The 19,426-nt window shown below is 37.9% G+C and overlaps 1 protein-coding gene across 1 annotated transcript in view; it reads left to right on the forward strand.

The window, feature by feature from the left end:
- The window catches only part of LOC126474405 (ecdysone receptor), a gene marked incomplete at its 5' end in the record, with an annotated part of 550,398 nt that extends 531,389 nt beyond the window's left edge, over nt 1–19,009 (forward strand). The window contains 7 exons of the mRNA XM_050101874.1: nt 4,993–5,163; nt 8,591–8,731; nt 9,182–9,309; nt 9,543–9,674; nt 10,403–10,555; nt 10,691–10,913; nt 12,098–19,009. Coding sequence (XP_049957831.1) covers nt 4,993–5,163; nt 8,591–8,731; nt 9,182–9,309; nt 9,543–9,674; nt 10,403–10,555; nt 10,691–10,913; nt 12,098–12,342 — 1,193 coding nt within the window. The remainder of the gene's footprint in view (nt 1–4,992; nt 5,164–8,590; nt 8,732–9,181; nt 9,310–9,542; nt 9,675–10,402; nt 10,556–10,690; nt 10,914–12,097) is intronic.
- Nucleotides 19,010–19,426: the final 417 nt, after the last annotated feature.

Genomic DNA, 19,426 nt, shown 5'->3' on the forward strand with positions numbered 1-19,426 from the left:
TCTGCCAGGAAGTTTCAAGTAGGTGAGTAGTTAATTCAGAGAAGAAAGTCTGTCGTGTAAAAGGCGCTTAAAGGCCAGCCTGATTGACGACAGTAAAAGCGCGGTAGTGTAGGTACTAAGCATCTCAACGTCAGCATTTCACATGATGGAGTGCTGTGTTTTCAGCACCGCACTAATTTGATTCTTTAAAGAATCGAACGCTCAAGTCGAAAACAGTTTCAGCGCTCTCATTACTTCATAAATGAGTTATTGTGTTAAATATTTTACGTGAAGCATGTAAGCGAGAAAAAGTTTTGCGAAGATTTGAAATTATATTTTAAGTATTTTGGATGTCACTGAGCAGGGGCGCCCATATTATACTTTATAGGGCGGGGCTAGAACAGGGTGTATGGAGTATTTTTGCACATAAGAGACTTTAGTCATGAGCAATATATTTTCCTTCAATATTTACAACTGTCCGCCAACGCTTGGGTGACTTTTCGATTCCCTCCTCACACCCCCACACTCATACAATTTACGCTTTAGTGGTACAACTATTTTATCCTCAATACTGTGTGCTTCTCTACCTATTTCCTTCTTAGTACCACCAAAACTTTACTTCTGCATACAGTGTCGCACACTTTTTCTCCATCTTGGCAGACCATCAGTCTAGTGGATCTTTGTAGTGGTATTCCTTCAGCTGTCTCACCGCAAATATGAAATTTACTGTAGAGCTACTAAATCATTGAGTTGACTAAATACTGGCCAAGAGTTAGCCAGCCTCATGAGCCGAAAACGTAGTAGCTAAGAAAGCGCGGTGGAAATCAATGTGTTACAAAAGTAAATCAGATAGTTTCGGCACAAGCGGTCTTCAGTTTCCTGTCACGGAGTTGCTACTGACGAGCTAATTCAGCGTAGGGTGCACAGTAAGCGTCCGCACGGATAGTTTGCACCCCCCTGCTCCTGTTATAGTCAAACACTGTGCGAGGAACAGGCTTTACATAGTGTCGGGTTGCATGCGGCGCGGCGTGGCGTGGCGCAGTTCGATCCCCGGTGGTGGGGGCTGTGAACTATAGGGCCGTTGTCCTGCGAGTGACAGATGGCGCCACATCTGCCGCCAGCCGCGGCAAGGTTGCGGACCAGCCACGCCTGAGACGCGACCCAAGCTGCTCTGGCGGAAGGAGCGCTGCCTGCTGTCGCCCTAACTGCTCTCTCTCTCTCTCTCTCTCTCTCTCTCTCTCTCTGGTTTTGCCGTTCTGTGCTACTCCCGCCGTGATTGCCAAGTTTCCACTGTCGACTTTGGCAAAAGCCAGGCACATAACGAAGAGTGAGACAGGGGAGGGGGGCACTCATGGGCCTCAAAACACATTTTAGTTAACACGTTTGTATTTTTACAGCTTTCAGAATTTTAGCTATAAAAGTAGAATGCAAACTAAGAGTCTTGAAAGTGGTACAGAATTTAAAAAATTACAGACTGTGTGTACCGGAGGATACTTTTTATTGTTTTGCGTGAGTTCTAGTCCAAGTGCACGCGAGAAGAGGAGAAATGCTTGTAAAGCGCCTCCTGATTCGACACTGCCTATTTACGCGTGGATTCCCACTCCAGCTGGAGGGCTCTTCGGCGTGCTGTGTTAGGGCTGGAGACCATACTTTTATGTAATATCAAAACGCGTGATACCTTCCTCTTTATGTAATGAAAATGGTTAAAATACTCGAGAAAATATAAGTGGCGCGAAAATGTTATTGAATTACAGTCCAAGAAAAAAAAGAAGACGACCCACCACGAAGGAATTATTCGAATGGGACAGAAACCGGTACGTGTACTGTACAGGTACAGACAAAATAATGATTAAAATTTCAGAAAAATTGGTTGGCTTATTCGACAGAAAAACTCGTTGATCCACCTCTGCCCCTTATGCATTGACTGACAGAGTTGTTGGGCGCCCTCCTGAGTGCCAAATTCTATACAGTAGGCACTTTCGATCGTCAAAATCCCAACCAGGTAGGAGGGCCCTGACCGTAATGCTCCAACGTTTTCAGCTGGGGAGACATCCGACGACCTTGTTGGTCAAGGGAGGGTTTGACAAGCACGGAGACAAGCAGTAGAAACTCCCGCCATATGCGGTCGGGCATTATTTTGCTGAAATTTAAGCCCTAGATGGTTTGTCATGAAGGGCAACAAAACTAGGCGTAGAATATTGTCGATGTACCGCTGTGCTGTGAGGGTGTCGCAGATGACAACCAAGGGGGTTCTGCTACAAGAAATGGCTCCCCAGACCATCATTCTCGGTTGTGAGGGCGTATGGCGAGCGACATTATCATATTGGTATTCCGCCGCTGTCCGGGGCGTATCCAGACACGTCTTCGCCCTGGAATCCCGTTGACTGGAGTAGAATTGTCTTCAGTGATGAGCTCCGCTTCGAACTGAGCTCCGACGACCAGCGAAACCGTGTCTAGAGACTCCCGGACAGCAGTGGGATACGAACCGGACTGTCACCCACCCGACAACCAGGAGTGGTGGCCTGTGATGCCATTTCATTTCGTAGCAGGACCCCTTGGGTTGTCATCCGCGGGACTCTTACGGCACAGCTGTACGTCGGAGATATTCTGTGCCATCCTGGGCTTACATTTCAGCGAGATAATGCCCGCCCGCACACAGCGAGAGTTTCTAGTCTTTATGCTTGCCAAATTCCACCTTGACCACCAAGGTAGTCGTACCTCTCCCCAGCTCGAGATCCTGACGAGCTAATGCGCCCATTGGACAGAATTTGGCACGATATCCCTCAGGAGGACATGCAACAACTCTTCTCAGGCAATGCAAATATGAGATACTCTGTAGAGCTACTAGAACATTCGCCAGTTGACTAAATACGGTCTAGTATGGCAGTTGAGAAAGCGTCATTCATCGTAAGATCTTAATGTAGATTATGATTTTGATGCAACAACGCACTTGTGGTTCTGAATCGGTGTAATCACTACTAGTCGGAAAACTTCGGGCCTCTGTCTTTTGTTGGCCCCACTTTCAGTCTCGACAGCACTCAAAGCTCTTTATTACGGATAATCGTAGCAGTACAATACTTCACACAATATCATTACTGCTTTCGAGAACTGAAATCCCGAATCTTGGGAAGTGAAGAAGAAGAAGAAGCACGTCCTTCATAATCGGCCTCAAAGTGCAATTAATTTCGCCGGCCGGAGTGGCCGTGCGGTTAAAGGCGCTACAGTCCCGAACCGCGTGACCGCTACGGTCGCAGGTTCGAATCCTGCCTCGGGCATGGATGTGTGTGATGTCCTTAGGTTAGTTAGGTTTAAGTAGTTCTAAGTTCTAGGGGACTGATGACCACAGCAGTTAAGTCCCATAGTGCTCAGAGCCATTTGAACCATTTTTTGCAATTAATTTCGTTCTGTTGCATTAGAACATCATTTTTAGAAATCAAGATACTTCACATCTTTAAATTATCTGGCTGATGAGTAGGAGAAACAGTCCGGTAATGTTCGAATACAGCATTAGCAGTGTACTGCGTGACCCAGTCATGTCGATTAAACTTGTAGATGCATCACTGCAAAGCTACATGAAATGGAACGACCAAGTAAGGATGGTAGTAGGGCAGGCGAATATTCTGCTTTGGTTTTTTGTGCGAATTTTGGGAAAGTGTGGTTCTTACGTAAAGGAGAACATTTTTGCAATCTATTCTTGAATGTTTGAGGTCCACTCTCCTCCTGCCGCCCGCCGCTGCCGCCCCCTCCTCTCCTCTCACACCGTTGGATTAAACGAAGGTATCGAACGAATTCAGAAGCAGAAACTTTCTGCTAGATTTGTCACCGTAGATTTGATCATCACACGAGTGTTACAGAGATGGTTCGTGTACTCCTTGGGAATCCCTGGAGGGAAGACGACATACTTTTCGCTGAACACTATTGACAAAATTTAGAGAACCGCCATTTGTAGTTGACTGCAAATCTGTTCCACTGCTGCTGACATACATATGAAAATAGGATAAAAGAAGATAGGGCTCGTACAGAGGCATATAAAGACTCGTTTCTTTCTCCCTCTCCGTGTGAGAGCTCGCGCATATTTAACGAGGTATCCTCCGTCATGCATCATACTATGGTTTTTGGAGTATGTATGTAAAAGTAGATTCGGATATCTTTCAAAGGGAGCATTATGGGGAAATTTGAGCACATATGAAAATAGGATAAAAGAAGATAGGGCTCGTACAGAGGCATATAAAGACTCGTTTCTTTCTCCCTCTCCGTGTGAGAGCTCGCGCATATTTAACGAGGTATCCTCCGTCATGCATCATACTATGGTTTTTGGAGTATGTATGTAAAAGTAGATTCGGATATCTTTCAAAGGGAGCATTATGGGGAAATTTGAAGGAGGGTAAAAAAGCAATAGTGTGTAATTTTACGCAACATAATGTATGTAAAAACATGGGTCTATATGTACAATTTCGCAGTTGATTTGCCGTATTTTTTAGACAACGATAGTGTGCTAAATTTTCTTGCGAAGTCATTCCCATAGTTTTACGGATTAAGCTAGCTGGATGTTATAGCAGGAGATACGGTTTCCTTTATCTTTTGTACAGGTTTATAAAGATTTCAATGTACATCTTACCTTCAAAATTTTTATTACCATCGCAACTCATCTTTTACTTCTAAAATTAATTAATTACTTTTTCTGCAGTGCTATCGTACTGAACTGTACACGGACGCTAATTGTCATACTGTGCGGCCCAATCCAAACGACCATATATGTACGAACGCATGGTCTCAAGCCGATGTGAACTAAATAACCAGCCACGTCAAGTGGTTAAATATCCACGAGCTTTCGGAAGAGTTCTCTTCGGTCATTGTCGGCCACAATTGTCGACGCCCTAGTAGCACTCCTCTGAAAGCTCGTGTATATTTAACGACGTGATGTGGCTGGAAGCTCGACAGTGTTCTATCAAAAACAATAAAAAACCGTAGGTGACATTTGCATTGAAACGTGACTGGTTTTGGTGTTGGCAGGCCGGGAGGACCTTTCGCCTCTGAGCAGTCTGAACGGCTACAGCGCGGACAGCTGCGACGCCAAGAAGAAGAAGGGCACCGCGCCCCGCCAGCAGGAGGAGCTGTGCCTCGTGTGCGGAGACCGCGCCTCCGGCTACCACTACAACGCGCTCACCTGCGAGGGCTGTAAAGGTACCTACCATCTGGAGTGACGTTTGGAAATGCAAAGTGTTACACCGTGAAGCGACAGCCCCATATTTGTCAAAATTTGTTGGAGACGTTCATCTCTTAATGGATATAAAGTTATTAAATTTTCATTCCATTTGGAACTGATATACATCATAAACATCAGGATGAGTAGTGACCGCCGTGGACACAAATACACCTCTTTATTTGTTGTAACATGGAAGCAGTCAGCCTCCAAATATAACCTTAAGGAATTTCTTGCCTTACCCAAAACACACACATCGTCAGTTAATGAATGTCAGTTAATGAAGGTTGCTGCCCGGAATGTGGAATGTCTTCCCCTTACATCCCAGGCACGCTCTGTACGACAGACTCGGGGAGGGGCAGGCTGTCCGAGGGTCCGAGCGTTCCTCGAGGCGTCTGTGGTGGGATTTGTCACAATCCTGCCGGAGTATGCTATTTGCTACCCTGGTCGGGAAGGGTTTGACAACCGGATTTACCATTCTTGGCATTTACTGGTGATCATTCAGCTTCCCTTCGATAATTGTCAAATCGGCCCTGCTGTCATACATAATAGCAGTGATTCTTGAGAACTGTGGTTACTGTGAACATTATCCAGCTCGTCTAAGGACACGGCGTCGACCTCGCCGAATGCCGTAGGATGCTACCTGAATGCCAAGTAACTCTGGCCCTACAGCATATGTATCTCTCTTGTTTGTGGATTACAATAAATTACACGTTGCAACTCGAGATCACAATCCGGCTTTCGGTAACCTGTTCCCAGTGGTTAGTGGTGACATTCTATCTGTAACCTTGTCCAGATTTCAGCTATAGCCATGTGTGTATTCATCGGACCCAGTCGAACAACCTACAAACCTTTCGTGATGTAGTCCTTTCGGAAGGACCCTGAATCCATCTTGTTACCATTTGTTCTGCAGCTATTGCACTACAGGCAACTGTATGTATGACCTGACAGTATAATGCTCCCATGTACCACATCACAAAGATTCGGCCTTTCTGAAAGTCCTACAGAAGGTGATAAGTCACACAGGCGGGTTAACTTTACCTGGAAAGTTTAGCTAGTGTTAGATACACCCAACACCCGTCAGGTACTCACTTTTTTTATCTGCAGGAGTGGGTTTGTCTGTATTGAAAATAAAAAATAAGCTCTCATAAGGATGAAATTTTAATCAATGTATCCCACAGGCAAGGAAATACTTGACTGCCAGTTTGCTACTGTTCAGTTATGTGTTCATAGTGTAGCACCTTCCATTTCTGTCAGTCATTTCTGTCTGTCTAATTCATTGTATGGTAGTATCAACCATTTGTATTGTTATGATTACATTTCATAATCTTGTATACAGAACAGGGGCTGAAAAGTTCCAGACTTTGTGCAGAATATTGAGTTCTGACCGTAAATATTTGTTCAGCATACTCATTCATGTTAATGCACATTTTACGTTGTTGTTGCAGCCTTTCTAGTCCATTCAGCAGCGTGTTTCATATCTCCACTTTCAATGCAGTGATGACGATTCAGGTGTTTCTTTGTGTTAGGAAACAGATTGTAGTCCAAAAGAGGCCAGTCCAGGTGCATAGAGGGAGGTGGTTGTCTATAATATGGGTTGTGTGTGAAGGTGCATTGTCTTGCATCGAAAGCATCCTTTTAGGAACTTCCATTGATGTTTCATCTTAACTACCTCTCTCATCTAGTCGAGGGAGTTGGTGCAATGTTCTCTGGTTATACCACACCCCAGTTTGTTCCAGCAAATGGACACCATGACTTGTTTGGTCAATTTTTGGATGTTTAACATCTTTGGTGGTGCGGAGTCACAGCATTGCCATTCCTTCGACAGTACACTAGTTTCTGTATAATAATTGTGAAACGAGGTTTCACTCTCGAGTCAGTAATGTAGCCAAATAGCCGTTTATAGTATTAAAATGAGTTCAAAAAGCCTTAGTTGTCTCAGTTTGTGCCTTCTTTTATTCATTGTACAAACATTTCAGCATCCACTTTTCTGAAAGTCTCTTTATGTATAGGGTATTGCAAACAATGGAACTAATCCACTTCCAGGAGATGTCCCATACCTAGGCTATCTTTTAGATGGGTAATTGGGTGGTCATGAAGAATCAGTTTATGAACAACATTGCATGTTGAAGGGCTGGTACTGATTTTTCATCCCAGGGCACCAGCTGTGACTGGGATGATGAAAGTTTCACTTGCCAATGGCAACTTAGCTCTGTGAAGATCATTGGACTTCAGTTTCTTGGAAGCTGTTTTATTATTATTAATGTTGACATCAAACGAATTGATTCAGTTGACAGATATTAATTTTATCTACTTATTGTATTCTTATAACAAATTTGTTAGCTTAGTTTTTGTATCTATTGGCTGAGAAAGATAGTGTTAAGCCTAACAGTTGTTTATGCTGTATGTGTTTGTTTGTACTGTTTGGCAGAGATCTAGTATTCCTATTCTAGGGCCGTGCATATGATGTCGTCTTGAGAACATCTCATTGTGCCATCAGACATTCATTTTCTGCCATGACTGGGTAGCCTGCTTCATGTGTCTAATGGAGTGCAGAGCCAACATATATTTCCATGAAGTTCATCTGTATTTACTTATTTGTATTTAGCAACTGTTGCAAGAGCTTCAACTCCTGCTTTCATTCTTCTTCTTTTTTTGCCATGGATATGTTTGCCATTTCAATGTTTAAATCTAACAGGTGTCTTGGGTATTGACTATGGCTGAATGTTCGTCTCCAGTATTGTTTTGGTCTCTCATAACTGTTGCTATTTCCAAGCAGTCACTAGCAATTTCCACCTGAAGATATCAAATGGTAGTAAGAATCAGGTGTTGTGGGAGTTGCATGACATAGTCCTGTGGCAACTTAAGAATATTATGTTTGGTAAAATAGTCCTCTAATAATTGTATGTAGTGTATTACGTGCTTGTTGTTTGAATGGATGAAATAGGTACAACGAAGTTATTGTCTATGGTTAAGATTTTAAAGGATAGTTTTAAAGGTTGCTTCAAAATATCAGTGTTGTATTCGTCTGAATTTAATGTATTATTTAATATAATAGAAGCAACCCCCCCCCCCCCCCCAAAAAAAAAAAATAAATAAATAAATAAAATAAAATAAAGTTTCAGAGTTTCGATGAAATAAAATTTTTCCATTTATACTCTGATTCATTTTCACTTTACTGCTCTGAATGTTTCTGTTTCATTTTTCTATCAGAATTATCAAAGAATAACTTTGGAGGCTTTAACAGTGCTAACTTCTCCCATCACTATGCTAAGAATGATATTGTGACGTAAGTGTCATTAGTATTTTGTGAGCCTTCAACTAATTAGTTAGCATCTGATCTTGGTCAAAAAAAAAACCGCCTCTTATCCATGTCTGATATAGTAATATTCTTATGTTTGATTTCAGGCTTCTTCAGGAGGAGCATAACAAAAAATGCCGTGTACCAGTGCAAATATGGCAATAACTGTGAAATTGACATGTATATGAGGAGAAAGTGCCAGGAGTGCAGACTGAAGAAGTGCCTCACTGTGGGCATGAGGCCAGAGTGTATGTATTACACACTTGCTTGAGATTTCAGTTGGATGTAAAATGATGTTAGCCATTCTTAGTTGCCGCACCAATAATCAAATGTACAGTAGTTGATCAATCAGTCTGAAGATAACTGTAGGACAGTATTTATTTCCAATTCCTGTAAAAATAATGTCACTTATTTGATAGTAATTGTAAATGATAACTGAGGCAGTATTGAGATACAGACTGTTTTTAAGAACCTACATGTATTGGGTAGATTAATCCAAAACAACCAGTCAGAATATCTTACAGAGCAGTTTGCCGTAAAATGGCAGTGAAAGCCATGTTGATTTTTGCTTTGAAGTTATTACAGTAAATGTGAAGCACCGTTAATGAGATAAGGAACATCATTATTGTTTAAGTGGAATAGAAAATAAATTCATTTGATCTCAAATTAATAAGTTTTGCTTTCTTTTTTTGTCACAGGTGTAGTACCTGAATACCAATGTGCAGTGAAAAGAAAAGAGAAAAAGGCACAGAAAGATAAAGATAAACCTAATTCTACTACGAATGGTTCACCAGAAGTGATGATGTTGAAAGACATAGATGCCAAGGTAAGCAAGCAAGATTTGTTAATTAATCACTGTAGCAGTGTTTAATGCAATGATTGTGGGATGTGATACAGTAAAAACTACATCACAGATATGTGTACTGTTTCCTGCCATTTCTGTATAAAATAAGGTTATATAGAAACACCTGTGATTTAAACCAAATACTGTACTGTAATTTACTGTGTATGCAGCTGATGAACAAATGTATAATTTTTCTTTACAATTCATATTTTCAGGTGGAACCAGAAAGACCGTTGTCAAATGGAATAAAACCTGTGAGCCCTGAACAAGAGGAGCTTATACATAGGCTTGTGTACTTCCAGAATGAATATGAGTCTCCTTCTGAGGAAGATTTGAGACGAGTTACGGTAAATGTCACATTAGAAATTTACACAAATATTATGTAGTACTTCATAGTATTGAAGTATTTTATGCTGAAATTTGTTGACTGTACACTATGATCCCTTTAGCAGTGTTTCACACAAGAATATTTTACACGTAACATTACAACCAAAGTCATTCTAAAGTAACATGATGTTGCTGATTGATGATCATCAGTAATCACTCTTTAATAATTTCTGTATTTGGCTAATTAATTGGGTTGGAAAATACCTTGATAACCTAAGGTGGAATTTAACTGATACTTGCTTTGTTGAGATCCCTTAGCGACATAACCATCAGACAGCTGTCACATTTTTGAGTATGGAATTTATTGTGAAAATAATTGAAAGTCTGACTGTGAGAGAATCACTTTATCTGCTGAATGTTTGCAAGCTTTACCATTGAATTCTATCTGCATGTGACTTTACAAATTTTAAGATTATTTCAGTTGTATTGTATGTAATGTTCCAAACTATGTATTTTCACTATTGAGAAAATGGTTTCTGACTGTCTGGTTCAGTTGTATAATGGACATTCTGAAACTGGATGATCTACTAAGTTTCTACCAAAAAGGCCAGAATCTGTCAATCTCAGCTACAGATAATTCAAAGTAGTGATGTGAACCACCCACAATTCTAATCATTCTCTGTCTTATTTTAATTGAATCATCTGTAACAGCTGATTGTTTCTAAAACTGTATTTTCATGTTACGCAGAGTCAGCCAACGGAAGGAGAGGATCAGAGTGACGTGAGGTTTCGGCACATCACTGAGATCACAATATTAACTGTTCAACTAATTGTTGAATTCGCCAAGCGGTTACCAGGATTCGATAAACTGCTGAGGGAAGATCAGATAGCACTACTAAAGGTAAGGGCCAATGCATCATTCCTGAGAATATGGTTTTTTTCAAGAAAGAATATTTGTATAAATCTACAGTTAGTTGTGATTCTCTTTACACTTTTGTTTTTCTTCTCTTGATTAACTTTTTCTTTTTCTTTGTAGGCATGTTCAAGTGAAGTAATGATGTTTCGCATGGCACGACGCTATGATGTAAACTCAGACTCTATACTTTTTGCCAACAATCAGCCTTACACCAAGGATTCTTACAACCTGGCTGGTATGGGGGAAACGATAGAAGACATGTTGCGGTTCTGCAGACAGATGTATGCAATGAAGGTTGATAATGCGGAATATGCCCTGCTGACTGCAATAGTTATATTTTCAGGTATGTCGTTAGCAGGAACTGTGTTAATGGGGTACGGCTCAGTGGCTTAGTGGCTTATATGTTAATTTACAAACATAAGAGTCCATGGTTCAGTCAACTGTCCGTCCTAGAATTTTTCCCCTCTGCCAGTTATTTGTGGATCTATAAAAAGCCAAGTTCATTTCAGTTTGGAGTTCGTGTGAAACTGAAAGTGGTCCTTTAAGTGTCTGGTTAAGTCAGTTTGGAAGGACATACCACCTCCAATAGAACCATGCCACCCTTTGGGATGAAGACAACTTTACTTTCAAGTTCATGGTACTAGATGATTCAGCTTCATCTTATTCTCTTCTAGTAGGATGAGTAATAAGTTGGGTTATATTATGTAGCTTGCGGTATGAAATTAATTTGCTTACCAGTAACTATCACTGATTATGGTGTCCTGAGAATACTGATAGCTAGTCTAATATTCAGTAAAATATGTGATTGGATAGATAAAATGATCTACTCACAAAGCGGTGGTGTGAGTAGACTTTTTTATCTATCCAATCACATTATATTGTCATAAAGTGATTATTTCAATAAAATATGTGTATCATTATTGTAGTACCTGCACAGTGTTTGATTACTACCTTTTGACAGGTATCGCATCCAGCATTATGAGTGTTACGGGGAATGGGCTGATGTAAAGGGGATAAACTCCATTGCATCCATGTTGTGTTGCCAACAGGAAAAGGGGCTGTTCTTACATCTTGTGGAATAGACACATAGCAGAAAATTGCTTAAATATTTCATACATTCAAAACTGATATCCACCTCTAAATTGGCTATGTGCTTAATGGCATATTGCTATAATAGAAACAAAAGTTCTTATAAATATACAAATAAAAAAATGGCTGATCCAACAGTGGACCTTGTGCTTGGCTAAAATATTCAGAATTCTGTATACTGTAACTTTTCCTCATGTGAGGTCTCCTGAGATGAAGAAAAAGGGCAGGTATAGTAATAATTGGAGAATTTGACAAACCAGGAGTTTACTAATGGGTAATAGTGCATTTTACTTTGACATAATAGTTAAAAATTTTAATACTGAGGTAGATAGCTACTTTAAGCAGTAGTGGCGTATTGATTTTAAGCCTTTTTTTTATTTTACGTAGCCTGACATATTTATTGGACACACAGTTAACTTAAGTTTTAACTGTTTTCAGAGCGCCCATCACTTGTTGAAGGATGGAAAGTAGAGAAGATACAAGAAATTTACCTGGAAGCTCTCAAAGCGTACGTGGACAACAGGCGGCGTCCCAAATCTGGAACGATTTTTGCAAAGCTGTTGTCAGTTCTTACCGAACTGCGTACTCTAGGAAACCAGAACTCAGAAATGTGCTTCTCTCTCAAACTGAAGAACAAGAAGCTGCCACCGTTCCTTGCTGAGATATGGGATGTGATCCCATAGATGGCAGTGTGTTCAGCAGGTCCTGAAGTACTAGTCCTTACAATACTGAAATTGACTGTTTTTCATATTCATTTGTTTTTATTGCATATATCGAAGGGGAAGGCAGCATACAGTTTCATACCTTCAATAAATCCCCAGTGAATGCAGCATTTTATATTTTAAGTCTCTACAGATTCTATTTAAATGAACCTTTTTTAGTTATTGCAGTGTCAATATTATGGTTCAGCAACAGTAAAAAGTAGTAGTTCGACAAAATAGTTACACGATTGCTACAGATAAGAAACAGTGGAAGACACCACCAGTTCAGCAATGGATATCAGTGTCTGCTGCTATGGGCTATTTCCATTTTATTGTGACATTAAATTGTGATTCATAATTTGAAGACCCATTATTTTTGTAAGAAAAAATTTTGTCATAATGTTTGGCACAATTTTAGAAAAGAATGGCTGTCTCTGATGAAGTGACTGAAATTTGTGAGGAATATGTGGGGACCACCATCTTCGGTGGGGAACAAATCTGCCTTCACTGATATATGCATAAAACACAGTTATTAAGCAACTGGAAATGAATTTGACTGATTTTAGTAACCTTCCCCTTTCTCTGATAAGAAAGAAAAACTGTTTTCTTTCTAAACACATTTTTGTAATTACAGAAGTTGTAGATATGGTGCAATAAAGTTTTAAGAGATTCACTATTCTTTGACTGAAATTATGTTTTATAAATAAGTCATATGTAAGCTGAATCACTATAGTAATTGTCCAAAAGTACTGAGTACTAAGGGACATGTGAGCAAGTATCTGTAAATTGGTCACAGGCAGTTTGATATCTGGGCATTACATTGGATGGAATCATCCTATTCTTTTATTTTAATCATGTAATCTACATCTTTCTTACTTGCCACTAGTGACAGTCAGTTTTTGTTCACTGCTTGGTGTGAATGAAATAACAAATTTCAAAATTACTTTTCAAGTAGGAATACTTCTCATTTAACTGTAAAAAACTTTTAAAAAGTTGAGTAAAAAATGTTGTAGTGCTGTAAATGTCTGTATTATGTGTGCTGGAGTTAAACAGAACTTATTTTAAAAACCCCAACTAAGATAGTATCAGTACCCTTCTGATGACAGCTCGTGAAATTGTACTTCAAAGTAAGCTAATGTAGTGATGTTTCAAATGTGCTTATGTAGATCAAATGTGTATCTATTGTCTGTTTCACTTAAATGTTACACTGAGAGCCATGTTATCTTATGTCTGATACTAATTGTTAGTGTATAACTTGTTTGTGTACTGTTCCTACTGTCTTAATGTTAATATGAAAAATACTTTAATGGTTGTGATAGTGATTGACTAAATGGTTTAATTCGGAGGTGCAAAAGAACGGAAGATTGAAGAAGCATTTTTCACAGGCATTAGTAGAAAACATGTTATTCATCTTCCCGTGAACATGAAAAACACCACCAAAATGAAGGCTGTGAAAAATAACTCTTGTTTTGTAGTAAGTAAAGGTATTGGGAAGGATCTTTGTGGACTTAACATGAGATATAGTGTGTTTAAATCTAGAATCTATATATAATATATTAGGATTGTAGCTGTTAATGTGATTGGAAAAAATATTGCTTACTGTTATGGAAATGATTATTTGTTAATTGTTTTGTCAGAGAATTATTTATACAAGAATTAAAATTAGATTGGGAGGGGCTTGCTGGCTTTAAGAAAGACTGGGATGTATATTTTGAGGAGACATTGAGTCTGGTGCCTTTACATTGAGTTTAGATGAAGCAAGAACACTAATATAAATTGTGTGTGTGTGTTTGATGAAAATTAAAGCTATAAGAAACTTAAGGTGCTGCCTTTACGTACAAGAAATAAAAAATGACTTCTCATATGTACTACGCTGTTTGCTCCTGTGGACAACATAAACAGAACACATCAGTGGCATTTTATGTATTGCCGGAAGCTGAGAGAATATAGCCGTCCGTTTTTAAATATATTGAAATATAGTTTCATTTGGAGACAAACAGCGCCTTTGTTTATGTGGACAGTAGAAAAGTGAAAGTGCTGAACTTTTATACTGGAGGAGTTAGTCAATTAATTTTAGTGATATGACAGATGTTCAGTGTTTGATGTACAGTGATAAGGAAGTGTGTGGCTAGTGCTGGAAGTGTTGAAGTTTTGACAGTTTCTTCATTTCTTATGGTGAACCAGCAATGAGTTTTTGGAACAACTGTCATAGTGTATTGTTTCTGTGGACTGTTGCAGCAGCCTTACGATCTGCTGTTTGTAACTACTGACATTGGGCCATTGGGTCACAGTGTTTAATGTGGATAAATCGTTGCCACCATCAAGACTGTTTGGTTCTCAGTACAGATTTTCTTTGTTAATATAGCCTAAAATGGCTGACTGATTAAAATATCTCCTGATATAAAACATTAATTTGTTTTAACCTTCCCTTTACAAAAGAATTTTATGTGAAACTCAAAGTCTCAGTATAAGCGCAAATATCTTCTGTGGACCATTTCTTCAATCCAGAAATGTTATTGAAAGGCATTTGTGCTTAATAGTAAAATTCCAACATGATATCATATGCGTTGATCTGAGACTGGGTTCAAGTCTTATTAATAACGTAAGGTTAATTCAGATAAGTGCTTTTAATCATCCATATAAACAAGTAAGAGTATAATAAGAATTTTTATATGCCACATTATAATATCATGTTGCCTGTGGTTAATTCCATTTGTTCACATATTATTCATATTGATGTTCCTCATACTTAAAAAGTAGAGGAAATTTTCATACTTTCCACACTGCAGTAGACTCCAAATGAATCTTATCGATTAATGTTTTCAACTTTTAAAAAATAAAAACTCTGGTCTGGATCAGATGCATACATTAATATATTTTATTGCACTTTGAGACATTCAAAGAGTAAACAACACAAATCTATCCAGCTGAAGCTTCAGTTCTGTTCAATTTTGTAGAAATATTCATAGAATTTTAGATAGTGTTTTGTTATTGCAGTATTGTGCCAGGTTGCCTTACTAATGTTAAGGAGGGCAATGGGGAAGCATGTTTGTATCCATGTCATCATAAACCATCAAATTTCGTTGATGGAGTTTCTACATACATTGAAAAAAGTTTAATGCAAAAAATTTAAAGACATGTTGAAGCAGTGAGCATGGCATTTAGTGTCATTCTGTGTTAAGAAGATAATCCCCAGCTCTCTTGTAGAGGCTCAACAAAATGCACTGCCTACGTACCATGAACATATTTTGCATTTATCATTGTATTCCACTTCATTTTTTACAATAATGACTGTGTTTCCTGTTTTGAGAAATGGTTTTTGGATGCAGACGTCATTTTTCACTGCCATATTGAATATAAAATTTCTTTGAAAATAATTTTGCAGAAATAAATTTTTACTGCCTCTGTGACACTGTTAAACGCAATTTTGAAAGTTAGTGTATTTTATGAAGTTTGAAAATGTGTTCAGTTTATATAACACCATTGTATATTAGTAACAGCACAATTTAAAGGAGTAATAGTGGTATCCTCTTTACAAATGTGCAGGAGTATCTACAAATGTTTTATAATCTACAGATCTTAAATTAACACTAGAACAAACATGAAATGGAACTGAACACAAAATTATTGAGACAAGTGTCTGCACAGGGGGTTGTAAGCCACTGAAATAATAAATAATGAATTTTTCCTGGTGTATAGTGCTTAACTGAGTGTGGAATGAACTTGCATTTCATTCATGCTGAACAGTATGAGATAGCAAACCACTGCCATATATTATCATGCTAATGTTTCTTAGCATCTTTGGACTGTAACAGCAGACTGCCCAATAAGCAACGTTGTTTAGAAGTAGGAAATGCACATTATCAGGCAGTGAATAAAAAACTTCAGAAGATTAGCAACACTGTGAGCACTTCACATGGTATATCTTTGGAGGTAGAACTGCCATATGCAATGATTACATATAGACATCTGGAATTATAAAACTACCCTTAAATATTAGCATTCAGGTTTATTTTTAATATTTAATTCAATGCATCATGTTGGAAAAAGAATTTCTTCTAAACACTCAACTCACAAAAGAAAATGAAAGTCTTAACAGTGCTTAATGCATAACCTAACATGGAACATTTAAATTTGCAACGTGAAGTGTAATGTGTTGTTATTTTCTCCTAATGGGACATTTTGAGATTAAGAAGTGGGGCCTTCAAAATTTTTCTGTTTAGTGTGTCACTTTTGTCTGTTCTCTTTCTTCATCCTTGTGTTTTATCTTGAACATTTCATAAACTTGGAAAAATGAGTCCTCACTATTATATACGGGGACTGTTCACTGACCCACTGTAGTCAAAAACATTTGTGATGTAGCAGTCAGTATGTCTAGTAGCCTTCCCTTCAAAGGCCTACTGCTAATGTTTTTACAAACTTTTCCATTTGATGGAATGCATGTGTTACAACCAAAAAAACTTCAAATATATTTCCAAATACAGAAATCCTCCAGATTATCCCTACAGTTATGTATGACTTCATAGTCTGTTATTTAATTTTTAATATTTTGTCTTATTAGTTCAAACTGCATTGGGCAGATAATAAGCTCAATATTGCTGTGAAAACTCAGACTGCAATAGGGCCCTGAAACATTCAGATATGTTCTAAATGTAGTAATTGTTGTACTGGAAAGCAGGACACTACAAGCTATTCTTCAATAGCGTTGATAATGTTTTCATTTCACTTTCCAAATATTGGAGTTATGAAACTATTGCCTGTCTCATAAACTCTGGTGTCTTCCAGTGCTAGTCCACTCTTCTACCTACAACTGTCACATTGTGGAGTTCCATCACTCACTTTTTTGTGATTTGGAATGTGTTTGCATACCAATATCCAATCTTTCTGACTTTTAAATTTTGTAATTGGCAGATGGTAACCACTAAAATTGATTCACACCACGTTTTCTTGTCTAAAGATCAGTGTTGATAAAGCTGTAAAGGACATCAGTCTTTGTGCACCAGTTCTTTCTCGTATTTTCTTTATTTTCTGGTTTTGATTATCTCTCTCACATCAAGAATGTGGTTTCACCCGATATATCCTTTCCAAATTTACTTTTGGATATCTGTTTGCTGCTTGTTTAGACAGGTAGTGTCAATTGCTGACAGAAAAATTGCAATGGGGAGGAATGAATATTACTGAAGTTTGTGTTAAAGTACCACCCCAGTTACCTCTTTCCAAGACATTGTTAATTCCTGAATTCAAGATTATCTGTATTTGTCATATTTGTTTTTCTCTGTCTGTAGCATAGTTTTTCTGTGAAGAAATTATCTGAAACAGCAAACTCTGCTGATTGCAGTAAAACGTATATCAAGTGATCCAGATGGAAAATGCGTGAAGCACATTTCTTTAATACAAATTCCTTTGAACTACGTGGGCACTGATGAAGCTTATATTTAGAACACTGACAGGAGTACCTGTGATCAAAGTTTCAATATAGACTCTTCAGTTATTCCTCAAACAAAAATTGAATTAATTTTTGAGTTGATATGACTACATGGCATGAACTGTTGTTCAGGCCCAAAAAATTGATATTATTGCAGAAAATTAAATACCTTGTCCTTGAGGCTTATGATTGTAATGTACCATAAACCAGTATAAATTAAAGGGGAATGACTTCACATTTCACATTTATATATTTCCTCTCTTCTTGGCATTAGCATTTTCTCTCAGGTACAAGTGTCTCAAATTTATGTAACTGATGACTGGCTAAGTCAATGGTCATAAAGATAGTAATTGGATTCAATTTTTTGATCACATAACATCCAGCCATAAGCTGCCATATAGCTAAGTACAAGAAGAACAGCGCCGTTGCTTTGCTGAACTGCAAGCAGTAAAGTTATAGTGCTGTAAAAAATATTTCATCCATTTTATTCTTCTCAATATTGATTTCTGAAATATTGGACTCAAACCAAGTGCTTATAGTGAGCATATAGATTGAGAGAATAATATCCAATGTACCAACTTTTCTGTTAATTTTTTTTTTTGGATTATTTCTTAATGGATGAACTTGTGTAAGCATTGTGATGTGATACTTCGTTTGATGTGTACTGCAAACTGGGTGACTGTTTAATATGGATAGTATATGAATCATAGGCAAAATGCTGCATGCTGAGTAGGTTGTAAACAACTTCTGACATGCCATAAGTGGCTGGTAATTCAGATCAAATGCAACCTAATTTATGACCACCTTGGAGCACTAAGAACTGACATATGGTCATTTCTGTTTGTATAATTCGTAGCAAGTCAATTCTGTTGAGTTTTTTTTACTGTCATTAATGGCTTTTTTATCTGATTCCAAGACTTGAGACTCTCTTTCTGTAAATAAATTCTGTTAAACTAATAATCATTGGCCACTGACATTTATGTAAGCAGAAAAACCATACAGATTATTTTCTGAAATATATTATTTACATATAAACAATTGTTTGATACTGATGTAAATACATTTCTTTTCATAATTAGATATAAGAGCAACATAATTCAGTTTTTTATTTTTAATACATTCTCCTCGTGCAATATGTACAAATGCAATCTTGTATTTTAAAATTAGATTTTGTATAGAATGTCTTATGATTTAAAATGTAGTGTAATAAACTGAAAAAATCTATTGCTTTTTATATCATCATTTTACTGTCACCCAATCCAATGGCTGACCAAATGAGAGAATAATTGTCCACTTCTCACATGAGATACTTCTATTATTGTGAAATTGGCCGTTAAATAATTTTGTAATTCCAGTAAAATGGAGGATTTTCATGTTTTGTTGGATTACTGGTCATTTTTCTAAATACTTAATTGTTGTGAATTTTACATCATCTCTGAATGACGAAGCATTTCATAAATTAACAAATACTGCAGTTGTATGCATTCATGAATAAAAATGTGCAGATTTGAGTTGCTATGCCATCATGCTCTTAATAGAATATGAAATAGTTCTTGTTTGTGTAATAAATAATTTTTCCATAAAAATAGTTGAGTTCAAGTTTCAGTATGCAGTTTTATGCAACAAGGGTAATAGATCCAG

The sequence above is a fragment of the Schistocerca serialis genome, chromosome 4 (genome assembly GCF_023864345.2).
Source record: "Schistocerca serialis cubense isolate TAMUIC-IGC-003099 chromosome 4, iqSchSeri2.2, whole genome shotgun sequence".
Lineage (NCBI taxonomy): Eukaryota > Metazoa > Arthropoda > Insecta > Orthoptera > Acrididae > Schistocerca > Schistocerca serialis.